Consider the following 12,847-nt stretch of genomic DNA (forward strand, 5'->3'; position numbering starts at 1 on the left):
GTTTATCTCAGCTATAAAAGGCCATTCTCTAAAAGCAAATGTTTCAAAAAGAGGCTGAGTATTTACATGTATGAAGTCAAAACTAATTACGAAACTGAAGAGGCCAAAAAGCACTTACATTATGCTAATACTGAGACCCTCAGCATTATGCAGCAAGGTGTGTCAACCGCGTACTGGGGCTCATATTATCTAAAGCAAAATAGGGAATATAATAAAAATCATGGGGGCATATTAGCAAGAATCTCATTAAAATTATCGCCGTTTTAGCGGCAGGAAACTGCCGCTAAAACGGCGATAATGAGCTTGCTAATATACGTTAGAGAATTCCAATAGAAGCCCAGGTTAGATGTGCAGGACATCTAACCTGGGCTTCTATTGGAATTCTCTAACGCATATTAGCAAGCCCATTATCGCCGTTTTAGCGTCAGTTTCCTGCCGCTAAAATGGCGATAATTTTAACGAGGTTCTTGCTAATTTGCCCCATGGTTTCTACACCATTCATATAAGTTTTCAGCCAACGTTTCTGTTACCCACACTGGATAAAAGGTAGTCAACACGATTACTACTCCCTTGCCCTGCGTAATCCTATCAGACATGCACAACGACATTTTGGTGGACTGTATTTCTGTATCTGACACGATTAGGACTATTTACAACAACACAGCTAGTTATCACCAGCCTTTATTTGCTTAAAATGATCGCGATTTGATGCCATTTGAGCTGGTCACAAATCACTTTTATAGTTTTGCTGCTTTCCTTCCTGCAGGTGCCTCATTTCCGACTGTTGAACCTCAAACAAGCCTCCTTTCTTTGGCCTTTGCAGACATCTGGCACATCTTGACCTGGCAAAATAGATGCAGCACTTGACCATGCCTCACTAACACAGGGAGTTGCATTGGCTGAGCTGAAGATGGCACTGGTGAAATATGTCCCCAAGAAACCCTCTCTGTATTCCACATAACTAGGTAATTACCCTTCTCTAACAGTTCCACCTTTCTATTTGAAACTTGAGGAAGCAATAATTTGTCAGATCCAAGTTTTTCTTGAACGTAATGAGTATGTTGTTATTTAACAAGCTAAACTTAGATGAGACATAGTGGTACAATCCATGTGAATCTGTGTAAATAAATATCTTAGATGACTTACAATTCTTTGCGGATAAAGATGATGTTGGGGACCAGCCTTTTCTACACCTATCAGCAGTATTTCACCTTGTCAACTATGAAATCCTTCTGGCTTCTTTAAGCCATATATGGGAGTCAGAGAGAGGCGCAGTCCACAAGTAGATCAGATTAGACCAAATCTTTCCTATTGGATGAAACTGATTGGAGTTTTCTTCCTCCATTTCAATTGGCAGAGATTTAGATTCACTATGGAGTGCCACAATGCTTCCTAATCTTGCCTATCTATCTTATTGTTTATTTAGTACACATGTCTCTCAGTTCTCTATCACTTTAATTTAAGGAAACCTCAAATCATCTAACTGATCAGGGCAAGCATACACAGGTTGAAGGATGTCCTGACTCCTGTGTCCAGGACATCCTTTAATCCAAAAGAAGGCGGTTATTGACCTTACATCACACCTTCACGCTTGCTCAGGGAATTTGTGATAATGGTGTCTGAGTTTGTATCTACTGTCCTAATGGTCCGGATTAGTGTTCACATGACTGGCTATTCCCAATGGCTGAGGCTCAAAAGAAACAGGTGATGCAAATTTCCTCTAATATGCGTGCCTCCTTTCTGAACCTACAGTGTGGGTGGTTTTCCGCAGGTGGTGAAGAGAGAGGAAATATTGGGAAGGTACAAGAATGAAGCAAGAATGAGAGAAAACCTCATGCAAAATGTTCAGCTAGAGAGGGTTGGAAATTAAACAGAATCTTGCCTTTGCCCACAAATTCATTCGAAATTGCACTCCTTTTTCTGTTGAAATGATATCCGCTCCCATTTTTTCCATGAGTGAAGAAGACGCAGCCCTGTGGTATCCATTTCTGTGCGGTTTAACTCTTTTGAGAGAAAAAGTATATTAAAGTATTTTAAGCACATGCCTGAACTCGGTCACATAAATTGATTTCACCACCATTAAACAGTGTTTTATTTTTATGGTAATTGATTTGCAACCGCTCTCCAATTAACAAGGAAGCTTGGATGAGTGACAAAAATCAAAAAGTTGCACAGAAAGATGTCCCAGTTTCATCTAACTAAGCAGAACCACTCATTGTTTTGTCGTGCAGACCTTTATCCCATTTGTCACCTTAATTTTTATGTTGAAAAAGAGACATAATAGAGCCCACAATCTTTAGTAACTAGCACCAAAACTAGATCCAAGACTATTTGGTATCTCTTGGAGGGTTTCTAAAATGTAGTGGTAAGGAAACATTGATGGTTTTACCACCTTGAAATATAAATCATGCAGGTCAGGCTGATGGGCAAATAAATGACTATGAAAAGCTATAGCCAGTGTTTATGCTGGTATATTGATCCTATGAAGGAAAGTATAGCTGAGTATATTTTCCAGAAGAGTGTGCTTTTTTTATGTATATCAGCGCGTAGTAACAATTAATGATTCCCACCGCTTTCCTTTCCCGAGTGTCCAGGTAGATTTCTAGGAAGCGTCGAACAGGAGTAAAATATCTAATGTATATTGATATCTGTACAGATCTTGTTGTTACTGGCACATCATGAAGACATGGGTGATCTGTAGAGTTTCCATATTGTGTCAAGTATTGTGATTGCCCAACTGCCAAGGCCTGAAAATGCATGTAGGTGACTCCTGGAGCAGAGTGAATATTTCCATTGACAGAGACAAACACGGATATTGCTGCTGTCTTTAGGGGGATAGTGAGTGTGTTTACAACAGTTCTTTGTATCATTAGGCTGAATCCTTACTCATATAGATTGAGTCAAAAGTCTATTTTTATGTAGAAAAAGGATCTTTATTGATTCTAGTAAAAACATGAACAGCCGACACGTGTTTCGCCCCCTATGGCGATTCGCGCCAGGGCTTTTTCAAGGCTATTTACATTTCAGTTTGCTCATTGCAATTCTTCATCATTATTGTACTGTTTTCCAACAAACATCCGGTTTTTCAAAATATAGATTTGTGAGGGGAAATCCCTAAGTTTTGTAGTCGGGAGCCTGTAGGTCGTTCCTTCCGCTTTCGCGTATGGATATTGCTGCTGTACCTGCTGATTGTGGGGTTACATGCTGTCTATTTGTACAGAGGTTAGACTAAGCTTAAAGCCCTGCGCAGGCTCTACTGGCCTGAAATGCTGCTGCATTTGCCTCCATGGAAGCATACAGGCAACTCAATAAGTACAGAAGCAGGAAGACTTAGTGCCAGAAACCCTATCTCTACTCTTTCCTCAGATGTAGGATTAGACCAACCAAGCTCATTGTGATGGTGGCTGACATGAACACTCCCTATGTGACATTTCGTGTTAACATTTGGGAGTTCTCCCCTGCCACCTATTGCCCATTCCTCTTGGCCATTAACCTCAGTTTCTCATGGGTTGAGCACAGCTGCTTCTTCACTGTCAGTTGCCTGGGTTCTGTCTGGATTGTGCACTAACTAGAAATAAATACTCAAAGAGGTTCTGTGTGGTCCTAGCATAGGCCCTACGTGCACACATCCCAACCTCCCCAAGGGTCTGATACCTGTCTGACCATTTCCCAGAAGTAGTATGATCTACTGAGGGGGAAACACACTCTGGAAGTGGAGCCATTGAGCCGGTCTTAGTAGCTGACTTGGGTTACAACATATATATAAACATTCAATTCATTACTTTTTGTTTCTCCAAAAGAGATGCCTAAGTCCACATGGAATGCCTACATATAAGTTTCATTCTGGTTATTATACAGGTCTCAAGCTACACTTTATTGATGAGGCCCAACAATGAACTGCATGGTCTGATGTTGCTTTTGTTCAGATCTAAAGGAGAGTTATCCTGGCAATGTAGGCTTTACTGTGCCTATTGGGTGAGGACCACGTTTTGTGTCTCATCTATAGTTGCAGAGTGCACAAAATTGACTGGAATGCAGCTGGAGTAATTAGAAGTGGCTGAGATTAGTTGAAGTATATTAACTATCAAATTTTCGGATGTGACACCCAAGAGGCAAATATCCCTCCTTTATTTGTCTCCTTAAGCTTTCTGAACGTGAGCACAAACGTATGGATGAATACTTTGTGGAAAAAACACGTCTGTAAGGTCCAGACTTAGTCACATACTCAGCACCTTGGTCAGCACCTCAATTACCAAAGCCACCTTCACCTGAGGACTGGAAACATGCAGAAGTCAATGCCCTATCAAATTAACCATCATCAGACCCCTGCAAACTCTACAATTACCGACCAATTCCCCTGCTCCCATTCCCAGACAAAGTATTATAAAAAGACTTCAACCAACAAATTTCCTCACATGTGGAATAGAACATCCCAATCTGGATTCTACAGCAACCACAGCACTGAGCCAGCCCTCATCGCAGCTACTGACGACATCCAAGCCCTACTCAATGGAGGAGATCTCTTATCTTCCTAAACTCTTGGCAGCCTTTGATACAGTCTCCCACCACACACTCATCACAAGGCTGCACAACATAGGCATCCAAGAAGCCACTCTCAGAGGGATCACCTCTTTCCTCACCAGGAGAATGCAAAAATTCAACCTTCACCCCTTCACCTATGAAACCAAGGAATCATCTGAGGAGTTCTTCAAGTATCCTCGCTTAGCCCCACCCTCTTCAACTCTTATATGACACCTCTGACTAGCATCACCAAAACCTCCGGACTCAACATCATATTCTAAACTAATGACACACAACTCACCTTCTCACTCTTTGAAGAGCCCACCAAGAACAACTTATACAACTGCATGACAGGCATCACCAGCTGGATGAAGGACAACTGCCAGAAGCTCAACTCGGACAACACAGAGGTGGTACTGATTTTCTGAAACAAACACTCCCAATGGGAAGCATCCTGGTAGCCCTCAGAACATGTTTCTATTCCTACCCTCAATGACCACGCTAGGAACCTAGGTATAATTCTGGACAACAAGCTAACCATGTCCTAATCATCTCCTCTTCCTGCTTCTTTATCTTCTGCATGCTTCATATGAAATTCAAAAAGCTACCCCAAAGCTCAAGAAGCGCCATCACCCAGGTCCTCATCTTCAGCCAACTGGACTATGGCACTACTCTCTGCACAGGGATCGCAGCTCACCTTCTCCGACGAGTAGAAATCATACAGAACGACGCAGTCAGACTCGTCCTGGATTTCCCTAGACAAACCCACATCAGCCTCTACCTCAGGGAACTCAACTGGCTACCTGTACATAAAAGATGCCTGTTCAAGTTCCTGACCCATGTATATAAGGCCTTACACAGCCGCAAACCCGCCTATATGAACCATCGCCTCAACTTTCATCAACTCACCAGACAACTCCGCTCCACGTCCCTTTATCTAACCCTCACCCGCATCCAAAGTAGCTGATGCAGAGGTCTCTCCTTCTTCTACACTGCAGCAAGGACTTGGAGCAAGCTACCCTTTCATCTACAGACCTCCCCCATCTCTTTCAGAGTTCCCAAAGTTACTGAAGGCCTGGCTATTTGGCTAATGAACTGGACCCTGCCAGTGCATGGATACCCTCACGGGTGACGTGAAATACTCTAAACATCTACTGATTGATTGATTGATTGAAATAAGTGAAAGGTCAAGAGCAGGAATTTCTATACATGCAAAAGTGAGTGAGGCTTATTAAATGAATGGATGACCCACAAGGAACAAAAGTATAACACAGTGGCTGTGCCACTCTGCCATTTTTCCTTCGTTGCTAGCTGATGTCTCTTTTCGTCTGATTTTTACTTTTTGACAGTTTATATGACCCCTAATCCCTAACAATTTATTAAAAGCAGATCCGGTGCTTCTTAAGGCCATCCTCGGTGGCAGCCTATTAATTGTGTTTAGGGTGATTTAGGTACACTCAAGGGAGTTGCTTACTGCTACCCATGTAATGTAATTTGACAGTAATAGGGCAGATGGGGCGGGCAGGGTCACATCATGTTTACATTTTTTGAGTTAGCTCAATATTTGTCAGAGAAAGTTTCCAGGTAAGAGTGCCAGTGTGTACCAGTGAAGCAGGACATGAAGTTAGGCAAGGAACTCCAGTTTAGAAGACACTTAGGTTTGATGCCCTTCATCTCTAAGGTGCCATTGAGCATACTTAATCTCATTGTGAACACCTTAACATAACATACTTATTTGAAAAGCGCATGTTCACCTGTCGGCATCTTGGCGCTGAATAACAGATGTTTATTGTTACCCAACTCAATGGTACTCATTTAATTGACCTCAGAAGGATGAAAGGATGAGTGGACCCGCCAGGACTTGAACCTGAGCCCATGAGGTTAAACACAGGCCCCTGCATTGGTCCACTGAGCCACCAGACCTGGCTTGCCAGTGTAAATTAGTTTTGTGATGGTGATAGGATTTGTGTACACTGATCCACTACAGAGGGCCCTATGACCTATACCAGTGCTTAATTTGTAAAAAACATAAGTGCCACAACTAATAAATTAGTATTTACCGAGCAGAGAATCCATAAGGTTTGGTACAATTTAAAATGTTCTCGTAGGTAAATGCGGGGGGAGAGGGGAGAATCGAAGCAGATATGTATAGTACACAATGATCCTTTTTTTTGGTTAGTAATTACTCTAGCGGAGGCAAACTGAATTGCTTGCACAACGTCTGTATCCACTTGAATTTGATTACCAGCAGTCTATTGAGTTGTTGTTTGGTTACTAAATAATATAATGAGTTAGGGTAATCCAGTCGACACCCAATAAGAGGAAGTGCCTAGTCCTAACAGAGGCAGAATGATCGTACGTCTTCTCATGGTCATGTGGGAGGCTGAAACAACAGCAGATATTTGAGGACTAAATTTCCGTTCATCATCAAATTTCACCCTCAGGATTTTGACAGTAGGGTTAGGAGTAGGATGTTCATCAAGGACTTCTGCCAATGAAATGTTAGCCAGGAGGAGAGAACTTATCTACAGCTCATCACAGATCTTCCGTCTCCTGATGTCGTTTGTACTCTTATGTCAAGAGGAGATGGACTTATCCCCTTTAGAGAGGTAAAATAATCGGGGTATCATTAGAGTAAGAACACAGTAAGCATCCTGAACTTCTAGCAATAGACATCACAGGTCTAATATAAATGTTAAAAGAAAGAGAGATAGTATGAACCTTGAGATACCCCAGTATATACTGCTGACAGTGCAGCAGTCCAACTCCCTAAAGAGACTATTTGGAATTTGTTCTGTGAGAAAGATTTTGAACCACTCAAGGGCCAGCCCCTCTGTACTACAATCAGCCTGACTGATAAGATTGTTTTCAAATGTGTCAAAGACTGCTGACAATGTGGGAAAAATTAAAGCACTTTTGATGTTTCCAAGAGCAGCCCTTAATGGGTTATCTTGTACTGCAAGCAGGGTCGATTCCATGCTACGGCATGATCTAAAACCAACTTGAGTATCAACAAGGAGCAGGTTGGTTTCCAGATATTTATTCAGTTGATTGGCGACTGCTTTTTCTAAGATCTTGGCAACTGCCAGCAACAGAGTAATAGGGAGGTAACCGAAGGAGATTCAGGGTTTAACACCACCATTTTCCGAAGAGGCTTAGGAATCCTAATGGTAAGTCTTCCAGAAGAATTCTTTGGTTCAAAGAGGATAAAATGATCCTTAAAATCGAAAGGATCAAGGTGGATAAATCAAGAAGAATTTTTTAAAACAAGAATGTCGAAAGGTTAGCCGAAATTGCACAGTTTAGTCTTAGAGACGAGCTTCTCCAAAGGCATACTTTGAACTAATTCAGCCTACATAGGGGCCTGTTACTGCTTAATTCACTGGCCTGCCTAATAAGTGGTGAATCAACCGTCTCCTTTTATGTAGTAATATTAACATCAGCTTGGAACTTTAGAAGCTATGTTAAAAAACAGATAATAACAAATTGCAAAAGTGCCCCAGCATGATCCTCTTAGCCCCTGGGGAGGAGTTATCTATAATGTAATTGATGACCGTGAACACATTTCTCTTTGAGTTCCCTTTCTTTATGGCTATGGCTACTTTCTATATGTGTGATGCTGACTTGTAGGTAACCTCAAGGGATGGATCATAGATCATACAATCTAAGGTATTTTCTTTCGGCCTGCTTTATCTCAAATTTGGCCTCCCGCAGCTCTCTGTTTAACCAAAGGAGCATCTAATGGAAGATGGTTCCATTACTGCACCTCATCAATCCGTTTCTTGCTAGTTTTCTGCTAGACAACAAAATGGTTCATCAGTATGCAGAATGATCTGGTCAGCAAGCTTTCACATTTTACCAAATCTAAAATAGTATTGGACTGACTTTGCCTATTGATCAAATTGAACACCAACCTCTCCCCTCCCCCAATTAACAGTAAGGTTGAACACAAGAAGGGGGCTTCTGCAAACTGCTGTGGGAGAAACAAGCCTTCATATGACAAGCATGACCGCCATATTGTCTGTAAATTAGTTTAATACACACAGTTTTTTTTATTTACAACACCTTGGCCTCCTGTCTCTATCGATCTATTGGTTTAGAACTTTTATTTACAGTAAAATAGATTGTGTGTGAGTCAAAAATAAAAGTGAAAGAAATGATGGATGAATTCTCATCTCGTAATCATCTAGTAAACCCTATAAACCCGAACATTGGTTGAAAAAGCTTCGCAAGTAACTTACATGTGGCTGTCCCTCTCTTCTCCGGTGCACTGTATGAACAGTGGGTTTTCTGGGATGTAACAGCCACTATAGAAACAGAAAATACTTTTGAAGCATATATGAAAAAACATCCATATTTAAGAAATCAGTTCATTTAGAAACATGCACTTTGTCTTTTTTTCATGAATTTTTCCACCATGAAAAGAAACTAGACGATTGGAACTTGCCACAAATAGCACAAACAGTTCAGTTAAGAAGACCCTTAGTGCAGTAGATATAAAGACATGAGCATTGCCAATTCTCTGTGGCCTAGTGTTGCCTTCCAGATGCTCTAACAGAAAATATTTCACATCAGGGAACAGGGGCAAAGGCAAACAAGGGAGAGAGCAACACAGAGGGTTGGGGTGTTTGGGATAAAAAGAATATGAGAGGGAACAACACAGGGGTTGAGTGGCTGGTATTTGGCAGTTGGTCTGGCACATGAAGGAAAGAGTTGGATAATACTTGCACTCTCATGGAGTGCCTAACTAAGAAAGAAAGACGTAGTTCCCTAAAAGTGAGCAGTGTAAGGATGCAAGTCACCCAATCAATGATGCTGTACTTTGCTATTATCCAATAAAGTTTTTTTTTAATTAAAAAAAAAGTCACCCAATCAAAACGATTGTAATGGAGTTGTACTCCAGGGGAAGGACCAACACAGTAAGAAGAAAAAGGCAGGCTATGAGATACGAAGCAAGCAAGTGAGTTACAATGAAGCCAACCAATGATGAGCAATGAACGGACTGGAAGTACACAGTAAGTACACATAGGTTGTTAACAGCCAGACAGCCTTTGCTGCTTGGTAAGCGATATCTAGTTAAAGCTAGCATAGTGTATCAAGTGGTGGAGATGCTTGCTTTTATTCTCAACTGAAGTGATTTTTTTTATCGACCTCCACCTTCCATGAAGGAAAACAGTTTTGAAAGGAAGAGGTAACAAATGCTTGAAGGGTAGTTGTTATGGCACCTTGGCGTTGGACTCCCTCCCAATTTTGCTGTTGCCTCATGTGTTTTTGCTAGTGTTAGTTGCTTTGGGCACTGTGCCACTGCTGTCCAGTGCCACAGTGCAAGTGCTCCCTATTGTAAATTGATGTATGAATTAGTGATTGGCGGTTTGGTTTACCTGTCAGACCCTAGTACAGTGTACCAGGAGTGCCCAGGGCTGGTAATCCAAATGCTGCTGTTGGACGTGCAGCACTGGTTGTGCCACCCACAGAAGTAACCTGTAAAAGTGTGTCTAAGGTCTGCCATTGCAGAGCATGTGTGCATTCTGGTACTACCATGCTAACTGGGCAAGTGCACCCACTTGCCAGTCCCTAAACCTTCCCTTTTCTTCATGTCAGACACCACTATGATGGGCCCAAGGGCAGGGTGCATTGTAAGTACAAGGTAGGACAAGCCCTGGTGTGTGTGTGGCATGTCCTAATAGAGAATTACAACCATTTTCGTTTTTCACCATTGCAAGGCTACCTGTTCTCCATAGGCCAGAATAGGCAGTTAGATTATTACATTTTATAATCCTAACTGACTCAGGGAACATGGTAGAAGTTCGAGTTTAGTATGCCTGAACTCAGAATGATAAAATACATCTTTTAGTGAAGTTGATTTTAACATTCTGTGTTTGAAAATTCCACTTTTGGAAAGTAGGTATTTTCTTGTCTAAATATCCAAGCCTGCCTCTGCTAGGTTGTGTATTCCTTGTCTGGAGTTTGAGTGACAGGGGTTTGGGGATTCCAGGAGACAGGGTGAGTCAACCCAGTGGTGAATAGAGAGATCTGCATCTAGATTGGTGGGAGGAATTGCACCTGGGACCTGAATCGGGTTGTGCCTTCCCTCCACAATGCTGGCTCCACCTCCTGTGGTGCGTCTGATGTCTCTGCCCTGCACTGTGAAAGGAGAGAAGGAGTCATGTCAAAAGAGTGCTCCAGTGCTGTGCCTTCCCTCCACAATGCTGGATCCACCTCCTGTGGGGCGTCTGCTATTTCTGCCCTGTACTGTGAAAGGAAAGAAGTAGTCCTGTAAACAGAGTGCTCCATGACTGATCAGAACTGGTTTGGATTAAGCAAAGGCCCCTCTGCCCTCAGAGGATAAAGGATTTGGGGGTATAAATAGTGGGACCCTGAACTCAAGAATTTAGATCACTTTTGGACAAACAAGAAGAAACCTTTGCTGAGGAGCGGAACCTGAAGAAACTGAGGAGAGACTATTTCTAAGCTGAAGAGCTTCTTGGGGGATTGGCCTGCAGTGGTTGCCTGACTGCCAAAGAAAGTGAGCTCTCTGAACTCTGAAGAAAAGTAGGCCATGAAAGGCACCCATGTCTCCCCAAACTTGCTCCTCTTTGATCCAAACATCATTGTGACTCTCTAACATTCCCACATGATCCCAAACAATCCTAAACTATATAGGCATTCTCTATGGTTTGTCAGACTTTACTTTTTGTCCACAATGCCATAAGAGCCTGTTTACAACACACAAGCCCGGTGACATTTGTGAATTGCTGTCTTGAACATCCCATCTAGTGCACTGACAATGCTGTACCAATATGTTTTGATGTTTGGACAGTGCCACAAGAGATGCAGTAGTTTTCTTGCACTCATAAAACAATGCCAACAGTTATTAGACCTATTGGGGTCCCACTCATTTAGCTTGATCGTGGTGTAACATCGGTATGTCTGGTGTCTAATCATCAATAGTCTTCCTACAGAGTTTTTAGATGTGATGGTTGCCTTGTAGAGAATGTCTCCCCATTCTTTCGTTGTAAGTGTACACCCCAACTCAATCCCTCACTTCTTCTTTCCTGGTGCCTTCTTAATATTATTTATGTTTGTCAGGAATTTACATATTTCTGTCATTCTCATTTGTAATTATCCAATTTTAAAATTGAGTCAGGTGTTGGCTGGCTTGGGGCTTAATTGAGGTGTGTAGAATAAAAATCTGGCATTAGTGGTAGCTTTACATCTCAGTCTGGCTATAGTCTCCTTTAAGGACCTGAAATGACTTGATATCTGATTCAATGAAGAGGTCTCCTCTTCTAAGCCAGTCTCTAAGGTAGTTTCTTGTCTTCTATTTCCAAGTGTTGATTGTGCTGTCCTGTGTGGCTGAGGAGAATTTGTATTGCCTGGCATATCAATGAACAGAGAGGGGAATGTTGTCAGGCCCAACTGTACTGCCACTCTGTAAACAACATTAGGGTTATCTTGGTTGTGGGTGAAAAATCCTGCAACTCTAAACTTCTTAATGATCCTGAAAAATTTACAGATACTGGACCCTGAAACCAGTTGATCCACAAAGCAAAGTGTTTCTCAGGCTGCTTCCTTCCACTGCATATCATAGTTGGGCATATGACTATCTAACAAAATTCAGGTCCTACCTGCACTCATCACTAAATTGTGTCTCCTTATTACTGGGAGTGAAGAAATTAGATTTAGTTTTTTAACCTTACCAGGGGGACCTTTGGGTACCTCAGTGGTATTTCTAATGCACTACCTCACTTTCTCCACACACCTGCACTCACCATAACAGCATTCTATAAAGATCTCTGCCAAAGAGCCCTCTCACAGGAGGAGAAAATGCCCGATGATGAAGCATGACACCTTCACAGGTGTGTGAGGGCATAATTTCCTAATAAAGAAGATCCCCTCCATAGTACTGACCGACCACCTGTATGCCAACACTTTGTTGGGAGCAGCTACCCCATTGTGTTCTACATATGACTATCTAAGGCAGTCTCAAGGCTGTTTATTTTAAGGAATTGTGCATTATATGCCTGCCTAGTTTTGGCTTTCTTCCTGAAAGTTTTTTTTTGCCTCCTGTATCGTTCAAACAAATGTTTTTTTGACAGCTGTCAAGCTTGTGACTACCAGTTCTGCATTTCATTGGGGTATTTGAAGACAATCTGATAGTCACATCTCACAAAGTAATTACATTTAGGGCATGAGTACTTTGTGTTCAGTTTTCCTAACCTTCTTGATTTCTTGACTTCTGGCTGCTCACTGTCACTGCCACTAAGCTTTTCATGTTTTGAGTACTCTTGTCTTCTAGCTCTCTGTTCTCTCTAATGGTCTCTGG

At 41.9% G+C, this 12,847-nt stretch overlaps 1 protein-coding gene across 2 annotated transcripts in view; it reads right to left on the reverse strand.

The window, feature by feature from the left end:
- The window catches only part of GPLD1 (glycosylphosphatidylinositol specific phospholipase D1), a 655,729-nt gene that overhangs the window by 293,824 nt on the left and 349,058 nt on the right, over nt 1-12,847 (reverse strand). For both annotated transcript variants that reach the window (XM_086965460.1, XM_086965459.1), the window contains exons 11-12: nt 8,763-8,828; nt 1,883-2,003 (exon numbers count right to left, since the gene is read on the reverse strand). In XM_086965460.1, the coding sequence (XP_086821586.1) occupies nt 1,883-2,003; nt 8,763-8,828 (187 nt within the window). The remainder of the gene's footprint in view (nt 1-1,882; nt 2,004-8,762; nt 8,829-12,847) is intronic.

Source organism: Lissotriton vulgaris, chromosome 4_1 (assembly GCF_964263255.1).
Source record: "Lissotriton vulgaris chromosome 4_1, aLisVul1.2, whole genome shotgun sequence".
Classification (NCBI taxonomy): Eukaryota; Metazoa; Chordata; class Amphibia; order Caudata; family Salamandridae; genus Lissotriton; species Lissotriton vulgaris.